At 36.8% G+C, this 20,655-nt stretch overlaps 1 protein-coding gene across 2 annotated transcripts in view; it reads left to right on the plus strand.

Moving 5' to 3' along the window:
* LOC128642298 (uncharacterized) overlaps nt 1-3,745 on the plus strand; it is a 131,015-nt gene extending 127,270 nt beyond the window's left edge. For both annotated transcript variants that reach the window (XM_053695017.1, XM_053695015.1), the window contains exon 5: nt 106-3,745. In XM_053695017.1, coding sequence (XP_053550992.1) covers nt 106-137 — 32 coding nt within the window. In that variant the 3' untranslated portion in view covers nt 138-3,745. The remainder of the gene's footprint in view (nt 1-105) is intronic.
* The last annotated feature ends 16,910 nt before the right edge of the window (nt 3,746-20,655 follow it).

Consider the following 20,655-nt stretch of genomic DNA (forward strand, 5'->3'; position numbering starts at 1 on the left):
CATTTATATAATGTATTTTCTATTGATTTATTTTTACATCTTGTGATATTAAATAGGTAATGTTACAGGCAAATACATTACAATGTTTCTTCTCTGTATCTACAGATTTGTTTGGCACGTCCACATCAAAAATATAATTGCATCAAGATTATAATCAAAGACCACACTGTATTGTAAAGCTTCCAAACCTTTACCAGCTAAACTAATCATTGGTTAATAAAGAAGACAGGAAGTGTTAAGGCGTCTGCAATGTCTATCGGTTATCGGATCAGCAAGACACAAACAAGTGAGGATAAGACACAATCCTGTGAATCTTAGGCAACATTTACCCCAAATTCAAACAAACCACAAATTGTAGAATTTATAATACGTGGTTGTAACTTCACTGAGGAGGAAACAAAGTCTTAAACAGAACCAAATTTAGAAAAGCTACAAAAGACTATTTTATAGAAAGTACTTTTGATCTTACAGCAAGAGAACCAACAACTTCTCATTAACTGATACAGACGTCATGTGGATTCAGGAAAAGCTCAACTCTCTGGAATGCAAAAAATGTCTTACTCAAATTTGTGTTGTCCTATTGAATGTATTAAGTCTACAAATCTACTGCATACGATATTTGTCACTTGAGAACTCTGCAAATGCCTTATACATGCAGAGGATGCAAAAGTTACTAATACAGCGCACTGGGATCACATTAGCATTGATGTTCAATAAATACAGTTTGGGCATGAACTGGGGATTCTGATTAAAATGTAAAGAAAAAAATGTATATATCTCAGACTGGAGACCCCAGAATGAATAAGGAGCCTAAATAATTTTTCATTTTTTTATTTTCCCAGTTGTATTTACTTGCTCATAGACAATAAAATAACAAATGCTAGTACTATAGTAGTGCCCCCTTAATTTATGAATATCTAGGTGCATAATTAAAGCCATAATCACTGATAAAAGTAAGTAGAAATTAAATTAAGATATATTGGTGCTAAGAACCTGAATAACAGAAGGATAAGAATGAAATTGATGCTATTTTTCTTTGTTGATTCTAAACATTTTTTTTTAAAGGAATTGCAAATAAAAATGTACTACTCTCCAGAATAAAGGTAGCTCCGTTTTTATGCATGTGGAGATGAGTGCATGTTCACAAATAGAGTTGTGGGAGTTATCTTTATCCAGCCAGTAGGCCATGAGTCCTTAGGTATGCATCATGGATTTCTTGATGGATCATGCACAAATAAAATAATGTTAAATTACTTCTTTTTTTATTGTGCTTTTAAGGACACAGGAATGGTTTAACAGAATGTGCTAAAAGTAAAGACTAGTGGCGTGAGTGTAGTAATGAGCAATGACGTTTTAGGGGACACCAAGACAGATATATACTGTATATGATTTGCTTCTCTCCTGAGTCATTCCAACATATTTATATTACGGGATCAGAATGATTAAGGATTAACCACAGTGTATTGTTTGTAAAACCATAAGGTAGAAAATACAATAGTCTTATTACCCTTTACTTACTTACCCAGCTCCTGGCTGATTACTCTTCTGCTGTCACTCTGCAGTCTGCATGCTCTCCCTCTGCTTTCCCCACCTGCCGCACAAAGGTCCTTCAGTCATGTGCCATCCATCAGCACAAAAAAAAAGCTGGCTTAACCTCCTGTACGCACTTTCAAATGTTATGTGCGCACGCCGACGGTAGGGCTCTCCAATCCCCCCCCCCCCCCCTACAGCAAATGTTCTGGTCTGTGCAGTGTTTTGAAGATTTATTAATTTATATAAAAAAAACATGGTCTACATTAAATTGCCCCCTCCAATCTGCTGCCCTATGCACATGCCGTGTTGGACTAGGCTATAATACATAGATTAACACATTAACATCTTAAACTAATAATGCACTTGAAATACAATATAATGTTAATAAAGGGGTACATGTGCACCTAAATAAAAAAATTTCTCTTTTCTTTGTTCAATATATAATCATAAAATAATAAAGTTTTAAAAAGCTTGACGTGTATTTTTTGTTGATATAATTACTCACTCTCTCAAGATGCATAAAATAGTAACCTAGATAGCTTTTGTAATTTAGCACCAAATCTTGCAACGTGCAACTGCAGTTTTGAAATGATATACTTTTTCATATATCTATAATGTCAAATTTAAGTCCATATTTCAATTTGCCCCTATATACTTTGATATTTATCTCCTTATGAAATAAAAAATATCCCTTTAGGAGAACGGATATCAAAAGGGCTAGGATATGCTGCTAGAATAGAGCTTGAGAAAGGCTTTGTGAAGCCGAAACGCGTAGCTATATTATTTCATTTGTCTTCCCTTCACGGCATCCGTAGTAACATAGCAGTCAGCTTTAACTTTGACTACACACTGAAAGAAGGCTTGCTAGGGAAAAGCGTTTAAAGGGACATGAAACCCACATTTTTTCTTTCATGATTCAGATAGAGAATACAATTTTAAACAACTTTCCAACTTACTTATATTATTTTATTTACTTCCTTTCACTTCTTTGCTGAAATATTTAGCTAGGCAAGCTCAGGAGCAGCAGAGATCCTAGGCTCTAGCTGTTGATTGGTGGCTGAATATATATATATATCAATTGTGATTGGCTCACCCATGTGTTCAGTTAAAAACCATTAGGGCATTGTTACTCCTACAACAAATGATACCAAGAGAATGAAACAAATTAGATAATAGAAGTAAATAAGAAAGTTGTTTAAAATTGTATTCTCTATCTAAAATTTGGGTTTCATGTGCCTTTAAGTCTTTGGAGGTTCCCAGATGGCTCAAGGTGGTGGTCTATATCTGGAGGTCCTAAGCTCGCTCTGACACAAAGTAAAGCATCCGTTGTAAGTAACTAAGGGCTCCTTTGTTTATAAACATTTTATATTTGCCTAAAAAGGATCTCTTTTTGTTGTTTATTTGTCTGCAGCTAACTAACAACAGCAAAGAACCTGCTAAAACCTGACCCTTATTGAATCTATTAATACCTGACCGTATCGCATCTCAAATTAACCAACATATTTGTGCTTCAATACAGACTTTTTAAGGACTTTTAACTTTTTAACTCTTTATTGCACTTTTGGTTTGATTTTATGTGATCCATATGTGTATGTGATATGATTTGTGAATGTTATATACTTTATATTCTTGATTGTTTTGTTACATATTATTGGTACCATATTAAAATCTATATACTGTATTATATATTGTATTATAAAAACTCATACTCATATATATGTCATTTTGTCAAGCCCATATAGGGAATCTTTACTAAAATCAGCTACTACACATACATTCAGCTTCTTTTGAAGCGCAAGTGCATCTTTCTTTATACCTGTTTTTCAGGTGTTGAGAATCCATTTTTTCACAGTATTTGATTTAAGGAGAGAGGGGTTTTAATTATATTCACTTGTATTGTATGCAAATTTAATTCAGCACTGTGGCACTTCTCTGTTTCATAACGTGCAACTGCAATCCTGTCATTAAATGTCACTATGATCCATTAAGTACGTACTATTAAAAAAAAGTAATAAGTTTATTTTTGGGCATAGAGGAAATTATATCACAAGTGTTGTTATTTTAATTCATCTTACTCTCTGTACAAATATATTGTGTTCTTTATCTAAATCATTTCAGTTCATTATAACATAGTTCATTTGAATTGGCAAAAAAAAATGTACAATAAGTGAACAACAGAACAAAAATAAAATCTAAGAACAGCAAACAAAAACATGTGTTGTAAGAATTTCAATGTTTTTTTTTTTATTTTGCACATTGATTATGATTATTGTATTTTAGTTTTCGTATTTTAGATTTTTAACATATTATAAAACTAGGTAAAATGGTTTATTCCATCAACTGAACTGAGAAAAGAGATAAGTAGGTCAAAATAAATTCTTTAAAAAAAAAAAAAATAATAATAATAATATAACTTTCCAATTTATTTCTATTATTTTTTTGTTGTTGTTTTTATAGGTTTTTAAAACAGAACAATATTACAAAACAATAAAGCGTCAATGTACACATGATTACAAGTGTGTTTGTTTGTTGATAAACATATTTGTCTCAATCATAAATTGTTCAAGGTGATCACTCGTATACACATAATAGGTGAGGTAGCAAAGGCTCTTTACCACATCCACTTAGTAGCGAAACATACCGTTCTCAGGTAGTGTCTGAGTTATTCTTGTTGTCAGGACTTCAGGTGAGGGGGGGAGAGACCCCCCCACTAAGGGGGAAGAGAAGAAGGGTAGTGGGAGGAGAGAGCTTGACGTAGGGGAAAAGAGTCTACCTCTGAGGATTGAGAAAAGGACTGGAGTAAAGGTAAATTACGTTTTCTATGCAGCCAAGTATCTCAGATAGATCAATAAGTTTCCATCTGGCCAATTGAGTTATAGAAATATTTTTCCATTGTGGCCCTATAATCGACCATTGTGCTTATCTCAGCAAGATATGGAGGGTCTGGCCATTTCTAAGCTCGGATAATGCACAGTTTAGTAGCTGTTAGGATAAAAATCATCAGTCTCTTTGACGCATTGGGGATACCCTCCTCTATGACATGTAGTAGGGCGCTAGAATGGGTCAGAGTTGAAGTGAGGCATGGAAGTCAAAATAGTTTTTAAAAAGATTAAAGCTATTACAATAGAAGATTACAGACTCATGCCAAACACTGCTAGAAAGTTGTGCAATTAAATTTTTCTCAATGTAAATTGTGTCAATGGAGAACACAATAATCAGGTTTACTAATATTTGTCCAGCTGCCTACTTTTCAGAATTACAAGTTTCACCCGTATTTTTAATATATGTATCATACCTTCCAACATTAGCTGGATGCCCTCCTGGACTGGGAGGCCTAGGCGGAGGGAGGAAGATTAGTGGATTTAATTATGGGTGTATTATGGACAGAGTCATGACCATCGTGGGTGGATTTGAAGTTAGCAGGTAACTTTGAGCAAACAGTGACAGCCATACAATATTTAGAGCAGCTGGGAGTTCTGGTGTAATGTAGCAGGGTCACAGAGATCAGGTATTTGAGTAGGAGAATGGAGCTGTCTGTATTTACAAAATTAAACAGATTACTTTAAGGTGCCTCTTAGCTCATTAATTCACTAGTTAAATGGAGGATGCAAGCTGTAAACTCACTGACACCAACAGATAATGACACAAAGACAGAAAAAGGTTTTATTTATTTTATTTTGTGTTTGCTGAAAGGCTGCTCCTTGGATGTCTATTTCTTTAATAAATAAATAAAGAAAGAGATTTAACTATTCTGTCTAGACTCACAGGGCTGGTGCTAAGATTTTTAGCTACACAGGTGACACATTTTGCCCCCCCCCAAAGAAATTATATACCCTGCAATTATTGGACTAGATTACGAGTTTTGCGTTATGGTCAAAGGCAAAGTTATCAGGTCATAACGCTGCTTTTTCACCACCGCTGCTATTACGAGTCTTGCAGGTTTAGGGGCACCGCACACTTTTTTGGCCATAATTAAATTATTAACCCCTAATCTGCCACTCCCAACATCCCCGCCACTAGAATAAACCTATTAACCCCTAAACTGTTTCACTCCCGCATTACAAACACTAGTTAAATATTATTAACCCCTAATCTGCAGCCCCTAACATCGACGCCACCTATCTACATTTATTAACCCCTAATCTTCTGCCCCCAATGTCGCTGCCACTATACTAAAGTTATTAACCCCTAACCCTAAGCCTAACCCTAACCCTAACACCCCCTAACTTAAATATAATTAAAATAAATCTAAATAAAACCTACTATTAATAACTAAATAATTCCTATTTAAAATGAAATACTTACCTGTAAAATAAACCCTAAGCTAGCTACAATATAACTAATAGTTACATTGTATCTAGCTTAGGGTTTATTTTTATTTGACAGGCAAGTTTGTATTTATTTTAACTAGGTAGAATAGTTACTAAATAGTTATTAACTATTTAATAACTACCTAGCTAAAATAAATACAAATTTACCTGTAAAATAAAACCTAACCTGTCTTACGCTAACACCTAACCTTAGCCTACAATTAAGTCAATTACCTAAATGAAATACAATTAACTAAATTCAATACAATTACCTAAATTACAAAAAAAAAAACACTAAGTTACAGAAAATAAAAAACAAATTACAAGATATTCAAACTAATTACACCTAATCTAATAGCCCTATCAAAATAAAAAAGCCCACCCAAAATAAAAATAAAAACCTAGACTAAACTAAACTACCAATAGCCCTTTAAAGGGCCTTTTGCGGGGCATTTCCCCAAAGAAATCAGCTCTTTTACCTGTAAAAAAAAAATACAAACAACCCCCCAACAGTAAAATCCACCACCCACACAACCAACCCTTCCAAATAAAACCCTAACTAAAATAACCTAAGCTCCCCATTGCCTTGAAAAGGGCATTTGTATGGGCATTGCCCTTAAAAGGGCATTTAGCTCTTTTGCAGCCCAAACACCAAATCTAAAAATAAAACCCACCCATTACACCCTTAAAAAATCCTAAAACTAACCCCCGAAGATCCACTTACAGTTTTGAAAAGCCAACATCCATCGTCTACGAAGCCGGGAGAAGTCTTCATCCAAGCGGCAAGAAGTCCTCAATGAAGCCGGCAGAAGTGGTCCTCCAGACGGGCAGAAGTCTTCATCCAGACGGCATCTTCTATCTTCATCCATCTGGTGCGGAGCAGGTCCATCTTCAAGACATCCAACGTGGAGCATCCTCTTCTTCCAACGACTCCCGACGAATGAAGGTTCCTTTAAGTGACGTCATCCAAGATGGCGTCCCTTAGATTCAGATTGGCTGATAGAATTCTATCAGCCAATCGGAATTAAGGTTGAAAAAATCCTATTGGCTGATTCAATTAGCCAATAGGATTGAGGTTGCATTCTATTGGCTGTTCCAATCAGCTAATAGAATGTGAGCTCAATCCTATTGACTGATTGCATCAGCCAATAGGATTTTTTCAACCTTAATTCCGATTGGCTGATAGAATTCTATCAGCCAATCAGAATCTAAGGGATGCCATCTTGGATGATGTCACTTAAAGGAACCTTCATTCGTCGGGAGTCGTCGGAAGAAGAGGATGCTCTGCGTCGGATGTCTTGAAGATGGACCCGCTCCGCGCCATATGGATGAAGATAGAAGATGCCGTCTGGATGAAGACTTCTGCCCGTTTGGAGGACCACTTCTGCCGGCTTCGTTGAGGACTTCTTGCCGATTGGATGAAGACTTCTCCCGGCTTCGTTGACTATGGATGTCGGCTCTTTAAAACTGTAAGTGGATCTTCGGGAGTTAGTGTAAGGATTTTTTAAGGGTGTATTGGGTGGGTTTTATTTTTAGATTAGGTGTTTGGGCTGCAAAAGAGCTAAATGCCCTTTAAAGGGCAATACCCATCCAAATGCCCTTTTCAGGGCAATGGGGAGCTTAGTTTTTTTTAGTTAGGGTTTTATTTGGGGTGTTGGTTGTTTGGGTTGTGGGTTTTTCTGTTGGGGTGGCTGTTTGTATTTTTTTTTACAGGTAAAAGAGCTAATTTCTTTGAGGCAATGCCCCGCAAAAGGCCCTTTAAAGGGCTATTGGTAGTTTAGTTTAGGCTAGGGTTTTTTTTTTATTTTGGGTGGGCTTTTTTATTTTGATAGGGCTATTAGATTAGGTGTAATTAGTTTAAATATCTTGTAATTTGTTTTTTATTTTGTATAATTTAGTGTTTTATTTTTTATGTAATTTAGGTAATTGTATTGAATTTAGTTAATTGTATTTCATTTAGGTAATTGATTTAATTGTAGGGTAAGGTTAGGTGTTAGTGTAAGAAAGGTATACACTATTAAAGTAGCGGCGATGTCCGGTCGGCAGAGTAGGGGTTAAACATTTTATTTAAGTGTTTGCGATGTGGGGGGGGCTCGGTTTAGGGGTTAATAGGTAGTTTATGGGTGTTAGTGTACTTTTTAGTACTTTAGTTAAGAGTTTTATGTTACAGCGTTAGCCCATAAAACTTTTAACTACTGACTTTTAAATGCGGTAGGAGTCTTGACAGGAGAGGGTCTACTGCTCACTTTCTCCAAGACTCGTAATACCTGCGTTAGGAAAATCCAATTGAAAAGATAGGATACGCAATTGACGTAAGTGGATTTGCGGTATGTTCGAGTCGCGGAAAAAAAGTGAGCGGTACACCTGTACCTGCCAGACTCGTAATACCAGCGGGCGTTAAAAAGCAGCGTTGGGACCTCTCAACGTTGCTTTTTAAGGCTAACGCAAGACTCGTAATCTAGACGTATATTAGTTTAATTGTTAGTTTAAACTTAGTTCTTTTAATTTGACAGGTAAGATTTAATTTAAATTAGGGAAATTTTAATTTAAAGTTAGGGGGGCGTTAGGTTTAGGGGTTACTAGTATATTTCGTTGTGGGGGGCTTGCGGTTTAGGGGTTAATAGGTTTATTATAGTGGCGGCGGTGTAGAGCTTAATAACTTTAGTATAGTGGGGGCGATGTGGGCGGAACTAATTACACCTAATCTAATAGCCCTATCAAAATAAAAAAGCCCACCCAAAATAAAAAAAAAACCCTAGCCTAAACTAAACTACCAATAGCCCTTTAAAGGGGCTGCAAAAGAGCTAAATGCCCTTTTAAGGGCAATGCCCATACAAATGCCCTTTTCAGGGCAATGGGGAGCTTAGGTTATTTTAGTTAGGGTTTTATTTGGAAGGGTTGGTTGTGTGGGTGGTGGATTTTACTGTTGGGGGGTTGTTTGTATTTTTTTTTTACAGGTAAAAGAGCTGATTTCTTTGGGGAAATGCCCCGCAAAAGGCCCTTTAAAGGGCTATTGGTAGTTTAGTTTAGGCTAGGGTTTTTTTTTATTTTGGGTGGGCTTTTTTATTTTGATAGGGCTATTAGATTAGGTGTAATTAGTTTAAATATCTTGTAATTTGTTTTTTATTTTGTATAATTTAGTGTTTTATTTTTTCTGTAATTTAGGTAATTGTATTGAATTTAGTTAATTGTATTTCATTTAGGTAATTGATTTAATTGTAGGGTAAGGTTAGGTGTTAGTGTAAGAAAGGTTAGGTTTTATTTTACAGGTAAATATGTATTTATTTTAGGTAGGTAGTTATTAAATAGTTAATAACTATTTAGTAACTATTTTACCTAGTTAAAATAAATACAAACTTGCCTGTAAAATAAAAATAAAATCTAAGCTATATACATCGTAACTATTAGTTATATTGTAGCTAGCTTAGGGTTTATTTTACAGGTAAGTATTTAGTTTTAAATAGGAATTATTTAGTTATTAATAGTAGGTTTTATTTAGATTTATTTTAATTATATTTAAGTTAGGGGGTGTTAGGGTTAGACTTAGGTTTAGGGGTTAATAAATTTAGTAGAGTAGCGGAGATGTTAGGGTTGGCAGATTAGGGATTAATAAATGTAGGTAGGTGGCGGTGATGTTAGAGGCTGCAGATTAGGGGTTAATAATATTTAACTAGTGTTTGTGATGCGGGAGTGCTGCGGTTTAGGGGTTAATATATTTATTATAGTTGCGGTGATGTTCAGAGCGACAGATTAGGGGTTAATAAGTATAATGTAGGTGTCAGCGATGTCGGGGCCGGCAGATTAGGGCTTAATAAGTGTAAGATTAGGGGTGTTTAGACTCGGGGGGGTTTTAGGGTGTTAGGTGTAAACATAAATTGAGTTTCCCCATAGGAATCAATAGCGCTGCGTTACTGAGCTTTACGCTGCTTTTTTGCAAGTGTTAGCCTTTTTCTCAGCCGGCTCTCCCCATTGATGTCTATGGGGAAATCGTGCACGAGCACATACAAACAGCTCACCGCTGACATAAGCAGCGCTGGTATTGGAGTGCGGTATGGAGCACAAGTTTGATCTACGCTCACTTCTTGTCTTTAACGCCGGGTTCATAAAACCTGTAATACCAGCGCTGTAGGTAAGTGAGCGGTGACAATAAAGTGCAAGTTATTACCGCACCCCTCATAACGCAAAACTTGTGATCTAGCAGATTGTTTCTTAACAAAATGTTCTAGTGAGGTGTTAAGCAGCTATAGATAATGGTTTTATCTATAATGATAGAGAAAATGGATTTCCGTTATCACATCAAATTCTTGACTTTTAATCTGATTTATTATAACTATAATATATATTATGGTTATAACGTACCCTATATGGTGGCTTTGCACAATGTAGTAAATCAGTGGCGGCTCTGCATAATGAATCAAACAGTGGTGACGATATATAAAATACACAAACCTGGAGGCAGGATGACCTCTTATACCTAGACTGATACTAGCATGTCTAACAGAAAATTGTATCAAGCTGCAGGCAGACACGTTCTCAAGAACAGAACCTTTCCACCTGCCTGCAATTTTGTCACTTGGAAAAATTTAAGATTGCAGAAGAGCTCTGATAGCATATATGTTGCACTGTATAATGGTGTTGTGGATATACAGTATATACTAAAAACCAGAACAGGCTGCCCTGTATAATGATGATGGATAAATATAAAAAAGTGTTTAAATATTACCCACAGTGCAACAAAATATACATATAGTATAACAAACCAATTGGATGAGTGAAAAAAAGTCCTTTTATTAAAGTGGCCCTTAACAATATTCAATCCTCAAAAGAAAAAAGGAGAATACAGGAACATAGCCCAACACTGTAACATAATAGACAATCCACTTTATACAAACACTGGTACTCACCATCTTCTGAGCTACAATTAGATCAAAGATAATAACTCTATAAAACAACTCTCAGGAATCCAGGTCTCATTTATACAATATTTATTAAAAACAATTTAAAATACAGGGAATATTGAGAATTTCTCTGGGTACTAATGCCGTTAAATGCGTCTCTAGAACTCCACCCACTTGGGGACTGTATAAAGAGCGGAGTTCTATCACATCATATTGTGGTACCAGTAACTCCCTTCAGGCTTCTTCCTATGCTAATATATGTATATTTTGTTCACTATTGATAATATTTTAACACTTTTTTTATATTTGTTCCTGATTATATTGAGATATTGCGTCTCAGTTGTGTATTTTATTCAAAGGGTGTTACACTATTGTTTTTATTGCACTATAATTATGATGGATGCTTAAACACTGATGGTGAGCACTCTGTGTTGCATAATGGCGCAGAGTATTTATACAGTGCGTTACGGATCTTGTCGTTTTAAGCTGTAACGCAGGTTTTTTAACCTCACCGCAAAATTCATAATGGCAGCGCTATTGGAATCCCATGAAAAATCCTAATTTTTATGAGTGCAGTACTGACATTGCGTTACAGGCTAAAAGGCTTGCGGTTCAGATATACCGACAAACTTGTAATGGCTGCAGTGCGGTTTTAACGCTGAAAATGCCATATTTTCACTGTTAAAAGACGAAAGCAAAACTCGTAATCTAGCTCTTTTTTTTTTTTTAGTTTGATCACTTATGTTTTTCTGTTTTTTATTATTATTTTATGTCTATCACTTAATGTCATATTGTTTTTATTAATCTCAAGTACGCCATCTAAAAGCAGTAGTCATGAGTTTTACGCTACAAAACTGTTACATAAAACTGCTACAAAGTACACTAAACACCCATAAACTACCTATTAACCCCTAATCTGAGGCCCTCCCGCATCGCAAACACTATAATACATTTATTAACCCCTAATCTGCCGCTCCCGTCATCACCGCCACTAAAAAAATATTAACCCCTACTCCGCCACTCCCGATATCGTCACCACTATAATAAACATATTAACCCCTAGACTGCTGCCCTCCCGCATCGCAAACACTATTTAAATATAATTAACCCCTAATCTGTCTTCCGCCCACATCGCCCCCACTATACTAAAGTTATTACGCTCTACACCGCCGCCACTATAATAAACCTATTAACCCCTAAACCGCAAGCCCCCCACAACGAAATATACTAAAGTAAACTATTAACCCCTAAACCGAAAGCCCCCACTTCGCAATTAAACTAGTAACCCCTAAACCTAACGCCCCCCCTAACTTTAGATTAAAATTTCCCTTATTTAAATTAAATCTTACCTGTCAAATTAAAAGAACTAACTTTAAACTAACAATTAAACTAATATACGTCTAGATTACGAGTCTTGCATTAGCCTTAAAAAGCAACGTTGAGAGGTCCCAGCGCTGCTTTTTAACGCCGGTATTACGAGTCTGTCAGGTACAGGTGTACCGCTCACTTTTTTTCCGCGACTCGAACATACCGCAAATCCACTTACGTCAATTGCGTATCCTATCTTTTCAATTGGATTTTCCTAACGCCGGTATTACGAGTCTTGGAGAAAGTGAGCGGTAGACCCTCTCCTGTCAAGACTCCTACCGCATTTAAAAGTCAGTAGTTAAGAGTTTTATGGGCTAACGCCGTAACATAAAACTCTTAACTAAAGTGCTAAAAAGTACACTAACACCCATAAACTACCTATTAACCCCTAAACCAAGTCCCCCCACATCGCAAACACTTAAATAAAATGTTTAACCCCTACTCTGCCGAACGGACATCGCCGCTACTTTAATAAATATATTAACCCCTAAACCGCCGCACTCCTGCCTCGCAAACACTAGTTAAATTTTATTAACCCCTAATCTGCCATCCCTAACATCCCCGACACCTACCTACATTTATTAACCCCTAATCTGCCACCCCCCCAACGTCGACGACACTATACTAAATGTATTAACCCCTATAGCTAAGTCTAACCCTAACCCTAACACCCCCCTAAATTAAATATAATTTTAAAAAATCTAAATAAAATTACTACAATTAAATAAATTATTCCTATTTAAAACTAAATACTTACCTGTAGAATAAACCCTAAGATAGCTACAATATAACTAATAATTACATTGTAGCTATCTTAGGGTTTATTTTTATTTTACAGGCAACTTTGTATTTATTTTAACTAGGTACAATAGTTATTAAATAGTTATTAACTATTTAATAGCTACCTAGTTAAAATAAATACAAAAGTACATGTACAATTACACCTAACACTACACTATAAATAAATTATCTAAATTAAATTAAATTAAATTAATTACAATTAAATAAAATAAACTAAAGTACAAAAAACAAAAAACACTAAATTGCAGAAAATAATAAAATAATTACAAGTTTTTAAAACTAATTACACCTAATCTAATCCCCCTAATAAAATAAAAAAGCCCCCCAAAATAAAAAAATCCCTACCCTATACTAAATTACAAATAGCCCTTAAAAGGGCCTTTTGCAGGGCATTGCCCCAAAGTAATTAGCTCTTTTACCTGTAAAAAAAATTACAATACCCCGCCAACATTACAACCCACCACCCACACACCCAACCCTACTCTAAAACCCACCCAATCCCCCCTTAATAAAACCTAACACTAACCCCTTGAAGATCACCCTACCTTGAGACTCGCCAATAGGAACAGCCAATAGAATGCAAGCTCAATCATATTGGCTGATTGGATCAGCCAATAGGATTGAACTTCAATCCTATTGGCTGATTGCATCAGCCAATAGGATTTTTCCTACCTTAATTCTGATTGGCTGATAGAATTCTATCAGCCAATCGGAATTCAAGGGACGCCATCTTGGATGACGTCATTTAAAGGAACCGTCATTCATCGGGTAGTCGTTGGCCAGGATGGATGCTCCGCGTCGGATGTCTTCAAGATGGAGCCGCTCCTCGTCGGATAGATGAAGATAGAAGATGCCGCCTGGATGACTTCTGCCCGTCTGGAGGACCTCTTCTGCCCGGATTGGATGAAGACTTCTGCCCGTCTGGAGGACCTCTTCTGCCCAGTTGGATGAAGACTTCGCCCTATTGACAAACAATTTACATAATAGTATAAATGCATCTTTCCATTGCTTAAAATATTTCAGACTGAATTTCATAAGGCACACATTCAATCATAAATGAAGATGCATTTAAAATTTCATAAATACTTCTTAATTCATGAAGAAATCGTTAAAAGTCCATAAAAATTCCTAAACAAATCCTAAAAAATTCATAAAAAAGATAGAGATTCATAGCCACTTCCTAAAAAATTCATAAAAATAAAAATTCATAGGAAAAATTTTATAGGAAAAATCTTTTTATAAAATTTCATAAAAAACACACAATTCATAAAAAAACAACCCAGATCAAAGTCAAGATTTAGCCCTTTAGGGGGCTAAGGTTTTTAACTCATAAATCCATTTGGCTTCTAATCTGAGTAGTTCCTTGTGAATATTGCACCCCCTCCAATTTTGATTAACTTGATCTATTTTCATATAATGTTGATGGATCAAGTTAAACCAAATTGGAGGGGGTGCAGTATTCAAAAATTCAATTTTTTTAATACATTTTGAGTGTGTTGTTTATGAAAAAAAAGCTTTTTCCTATTATTATTTTTTTTTTTTTTTTTTTTTTTTTTTTTTTTTTTGGTTTTAAAAGCTTTATTAAAGATTAGAAAGAAGAACAGTACATGCATTGAAAAAGGAATGGTAATGTACATAACGTAAAGGCCCTATTATTATTTTTTATTATTATAATTATTATCAGGTATTTGTTAAGCGCCAACAGGTTCCACAGTGCTATGAACATGGGGGGTATATAAAAAACGATTACAGGGATCAAATGGGTGAAGGGTCCTGCCGAGAGTTGCACTGTTGTAGTCGGCTCTTATGAAGGTGGACTACAAACAGCTGAGCTCATAGGCTTACATGCTATTGGGTTTAAGGGGATAGCAGTGGAGATAGGAAGGTTAGTGTAGGTTGTAAGCGTCCCTGAATAGTAGAGTCTTCAGGGAGCACTTGAAGCTTTTAAAACTAGGGAAGATTCTTGTGGAGCGAGGCATAAAGTTTCATAAAATGGAAGCCAGTCTTGAGAAATCTTGTAGACAGGAATGTGAGGAGGTAACAAGAGAGGAGGAGAGTAGGAGATCATGAGCGGAGTGAAGGGGACAGGAGGGAGAGTATCTGGAGACAAGGTCTGAGATGTAGGGGTGAGCAATGCAATTGAGGGCTTTGTATGTCAGAGTGAGAATTTTGTGTTTAAACCTGGAAGCAAGAGGAAGCCAGTGAAGGGATTGGCAGAGAGGTGCGGTAGACGAAGAGCGATGTGCAAGGAAGATGAGCCTGGCAGAGGCATTCATTATGGATTGTAAAGGAGCCAGGCAGCAGCTAGGGAGACCAGAGAGGATAGAGTTGCAATAGTCAATGTGGGAAAGGATGAGAGAGTGGATTCAAATCTTTGTTGTGTCTTGTGTAAGGAAATGTCTAATTTTAGCGATGTTTTTAAGGTGGAAGCGGCAGGCTTTTGCAAAGGACTGAATGTGAGGAGTGAAAGAAAGATCTGAGTCAAGTGTGATCCCAAGACATTGGGCATGTGAGGTTGGGGTAATGATGGAGTTGTCAACAGTTATAGAGACATGGGGGGTGGAGATTTTTGAAGAAGGGGTGAAATAAGGAGCTCAGTTTTGGAGAGATTTAGCTTGAAGTAGTGAGAGGACATCCAAGATGAGATATGAGAGAGACAGTTAGTGACACGGGTTAGCAAGGAAGGAGATAATTCTGGTGCAGAGAGGTAGATTTGTGTATCGTCGGCATACAAATGATAATGAAACCCGTGGGACTTTATTAAGGAACCTAGTGAGGACATGTAGATTGAGAAGAGAAGGGGACCGAGGACAGAGCCTTGCGGTACCCCAACAGAAAGAGGTAACGGGCAGAGAATACCCCAGAGAAGGCTACACTAAAGGTACGGTTAGACAGATAGGAAGAGAACCAAGAGAGAGCTGTGTCACAGATGCCAAAGGATTGGAGGGTATAGAGCAAAAGAGGGTGGTCGACAGTATCAAAGGCTGCAGACAGATCAAGGAGGATAAGTAGAGAGAAGTGGCCTTTTGATTTTGCTATAAGTAGGTCGTTGGTAACCTTAACAATTGCTGTCTCTGTTGAGTGAAGGGGGCGAAATCCAGATTGCTGTGGGTCAAGGAGGGAGTTTAATGTAAGGAAATGGGATAGACGTGCATATACTAGCTTTTCAAGAAGTTTTGAGGCAAGAGGTAGTAAGAAAATAGGGCAGTAGTTGGATGGGGAGGTTGGATCGAGAGAAGGTTTTTTGAGGATAGGTGTGACTAATGCATGTTTAAGAGATGTGGAAACTATACCAGTGCTGAGGGAGAGGTTGAAGATGTGTGTGAGTATAGGGGTAAGGGTAGAAGAGAGAGAGGGATGTAGTTGTGAGGGGATAGGGTCGAGGGGACAGGTAGTGAGGAGAGAGGAGAGTATAAGGGCAGAAACGTCATCCTCTGTAACAGGGGCAAAGGAGCTACATTTATGGCTATGTGGGTTTTGGATGATTGTGAGCTTTTGAGGGGGTGGGAGACCGGTAGTATGTTGAGAGCTGATTTCAGTTCTGATGGAGTCGATTTTGTTGTTGAAGTAGCTGGCAAAATCTTGGGCTAAGAGAGAAGTTGTGGTGGGAGGTGGAGGTGGGCGGAGAAGAGTATTGAATGTGGAGAACAGACGTTTTGGGTTTGAAGAAAGAGTAGACATAAGAGCAGAGAGGTAGTGTTGCTTATATACATTAAGGGGGGCAAATTAGTAAGAGTTCAAGATGAACTTATAGTGAAGAAAGTCAGCAGAACTCCGAGATTTCCTCCAGTGTCGCTCAGCAGTATGGGAACATCTGCGTAGGTACTGTGTCAGAGGAGTATGCCAGGGCTGAGGATGACTGTATGTTTTCCGAGCTATGGTAGGTGGGGCCAGAAAAGGGATGTATTTGTTGAAAGGTGCAACAAGAGGAAAGTAAAATACCAACACCACCTCCTTCTCTATTGTCAGACCTAGAAGTGTGGCTGAAGTGGAGACCCCCATGTGACAGTGCAGCAGAGGAAGCAGTGTCTGAAGGAGAGAGCCAGGTTTCTGTGAGAGCCAGAAGATTGAGAGAATGGGAGATAAAGAGGTCATGGATAGAAGTGAGCTTGTTGCAAACAGAGCGAGAGTTCCAAAGTGTGCACGTGAAGTTAGTGGTGGGTTTAGATGCAAGAGGAATGAGATTAGGGTTACCAGAGTTTTGTATTTGAAGTCTATTGAAGGGTACACATGGGTGTGCAGGGCAAGGAAAATGTGGGGGACCAGAATTAGGGGAGATGTAGCCAGCAGCTAGTATGAGCAAGAGGGAGAGTGACAAGAGATGAGATGCAGATTTGCAGTAGTGAGACTGTTTTCGTGATGAGTTGCAAGTGGGAGAGAGAGTCTTTAGGATTGTGTGAAGTTCATGAATACAGAAGTAAGGTCAGGTTAAGAGGGATGGGCTAATGAGCAGTGCAGGTGGTGAGGGGTAAGGAGTAATTGAGTAAAGTAGTTTGTTAAACAGACAAAAGGTGCAAAAAGGAATATGAAGATATTTAGCATTTTTACAAAATAGTCAGACAGTGTATAAAACTCAGTATTAAAACAGAACCTGCCTTATCCCTTGTCCAATCCTTATTGAATTCTTGTATAATTCATTATTCCTCACTTATAAATGTTCACTTAAGAGATGTTGTCAGATCTTACAGTATTGCTGTCTAACCTACATTGCTAAACCCCTTCATTGCTTTCCCCATAGCAGTGTTAAATTTATAGGCCAGAGCATTCAGCTGAATGCAATAAATTAGGTATTTATTCATTTATTTGTAAAGCGCCGACAAATTCCGTAGAATTTATTCCTATGAATTTGTATTTTTATGAATTTTTAGGAAGTGGCTATGAATCTCTCTCTTTTTTTAGGAATTTTTATGGACTTTTGACGATTTCTTTATGAATTAAGAAGGATTTATGAAATTTTAAATGTATCTTCGTTTATAATTGATTGTGTGCCTTATGAAATTCAGTCTGAAATATTTAATGTCATTTTTCTCCTTCTGTATCAAGAGCAATGAAAAGATGCATTTATACTATTATGTAAATTGTTATTGTATTATGAGTGAATGACAGCCACTGTATTTTTGCTAGCTACACAGGGTATATTAAAGTAATTGTGCTTAATTATTAATTATTAATTGTGATATTTATTTTCTTTCTTTTATTCTATATTTTAGCAGCCACTACTGCGCTCTCTAGTTCTCTTTTGTTTTATTACTATTTTGCCTTTTAGGGTTTTGGGAGAGCCCTAATTTTGCTTGGGAGTTTGTGTAGCATATTATTCTTGGCGTTGACCATATTTATCTCTTGGTTTTGCGTTTCCTCTTCTCCCTGCTCAGTGTGGTACACAGAGACACACAACAGAAAGGTTTAGTCAATTTTTCACCATTTTAACTGGTTACCGGTGTGATTTCTATATAGTCAGCACCTGTTAATTCATACAGGTGAGTTTAATTACAAATTACAGGAGCATCACAAACTTGGAATGCAATTATTTCTTACAATTTTGAGAAGGTGCCAATAATTCAGTTTTGGAGTTTTGCGTAAAATCTGTCAGATTTGGCTTTTTTTCTCCACTTTTTGTGTCATACCAATATAAACAAAAGAAATAAACATGGGAATGCCTAAACATTTGTAATTGCAACAATTTACTGGGCAAAGTGGTGCATTATCTGACAGAAATGCAGGGGTGACAATATTTTTGGCCATGACTGTATTTATACCTGTATATATTCATATAGATATATAGGCATAGATATATATTTAAAAAAAATAATAATCATGTATATAGAAATATATATTTTAAAATAAAAGATTATTTTTTACATAAAGTACATTGAAATGTAAAATATTTATAACTACCTTCAGGTTTATCACTGTAGGTCTAATACAGTGTCAATAGTTCTTCAATGATCTACATTGAAGTCTATGGGGAAAAGAATTTTATGACGTTAGCGCACATCAGATTGCTCACGTGCAAACAATGTACTTTCAACTTGTTATACAAGCGCTTACCCGCCTGAAATAAAAGTTTACTTTCAGCTGTATTTGCACGCAAGCGAAAATAATATTTAGCATTCAAAATGGACTCACCATTTGTCTTTTTGCTCAGATTACCCTGAAGTTCCCTTTCCTAGCCTGTAATGTAACACAGAATAACTTTCATGTGCATCTATATTTTTCATCTGCAAACCCTCATTAGTTTATTATCATTATGATTATATAAAGCCAGCAATGAACATGTGACTAATAGACCAATGTTACCATCATATTATCTTTAACTACTGAACTTCTTGATGTCAAAATCTGATGATGTTTGTGGCCTGAACTAAACACATAGGGGCCAAATTATCATAGTGCGAGCGGACATGATATGATCTAGCGTATCATGTCCGCCGCACATCGATAAATGTCGACAGCATACGCTCTCAGCATTTATCATTGCACCAGCTGTTCTTGTGAACTGCTGGTGCAATACTGCCCCCTGCAGATTCACAGGCCAATGGGCCGCTAGCAGGGGGTGTCAATCAACCCGATCACATCTGATCGGGTTGATTTCTGTCCGCGCCCTCAGAGCAGGCGGACAGGTTATGGAGCAGCGGTCTTTAGACAGCTGCTTCATAACTTTTGTTTTCTTCTGTTTCCGGTGAGAATAAAGGCTCGCCAGAAACACGGGGCATCAAGGTCCATACGGAGCTTGATAATTCGGCCCCATGGAGCACAAAGAATCATTTGAATTGGTATCTCTATGCTTTGATGAAGCATAAAACATAAGTGGAATAAGATATATGGGGTGTGTAATAATTAACCTGCTGTGAGAGAGCAGTGACACTTTGTAAAGCCGCATTTTAAGATTAAAGCTTATACTGGTTTTCATTTCTACAAGTGGAGTAGAATGCAGTCCATTTTTTATAAACATTCTACATTTGATTTTGTTGTTCCTGCACTGGATTGGTTGGAAGCCATCTTGTTTCCATATGATCCTATGATGGAGCCAGCTGTGAGACTTGTGATAAATTCCAGGGACATATGCTTAGGAGCCGGCCCATTTCTGGAGCACTATATGGCAGTCATTTTGCAAGAATGTAATCCATTTGCAAGAGCACTAATTGGCAGCACTATTTACTGCCATGTAGTGTCCAGATGCCTACCTAGGTATCTCTTCAACAAAGAATACCATGGGAATGACGCAAATTTGATAATAAAAGTGGAAACTTTTTTTAAATGGTATGTTTTGTCTGAATCATAAAAGAAAACATTTTTTTTTTATTGAGGTTTTGAGAAGTAACAATCAATAAAATAAGTCTGCAAGGCAGTTCCAACAAAGTAATAACATGCATATACATATCAAACAAGATATCGGCTTATGAGATAACATCCAATTATCAATATGGTGGTCCCATCCACCCTGTGTAAAGCATTATGTAGCTCTATCCTTGAGTAATGATAATCATTGAACAGTAACAAAGTGCTTTCTTAAAGGGCCATAATACCCAAATGTTTAAACACTTGAAAGTGATGCAGCATAGTTGTAAAAAGCTGATTAGAAAATATCTCCTGAACATCTCTATGTAAAAAAGAAAGTTATTTTACCTCAAACGTTCCTCAGTAGCCACCTCCCATTGTAAAGGATTTCTAAGCAGCATTTTAGTGTGTCTGTCCTGGGACATCTTAGGGGCTGAGCATCGTGCACTCTCATATTATTTCACCAA

Source organism: Bombina bombina, chromosome 11 (genome assembly GCF_027579735.1).
Source record: "Bombina bombina isolate aBomBom1 chromosome 11, aBomBom1.pri, whole genome shotgun sequence".
Classification (NCBI taxonomy): domain Eukaryota; kingdom Metazoa; phylum Chordata; class Amphibia; order Anura; family Bombinatoridae; genus Bombina; species Bombina bombina.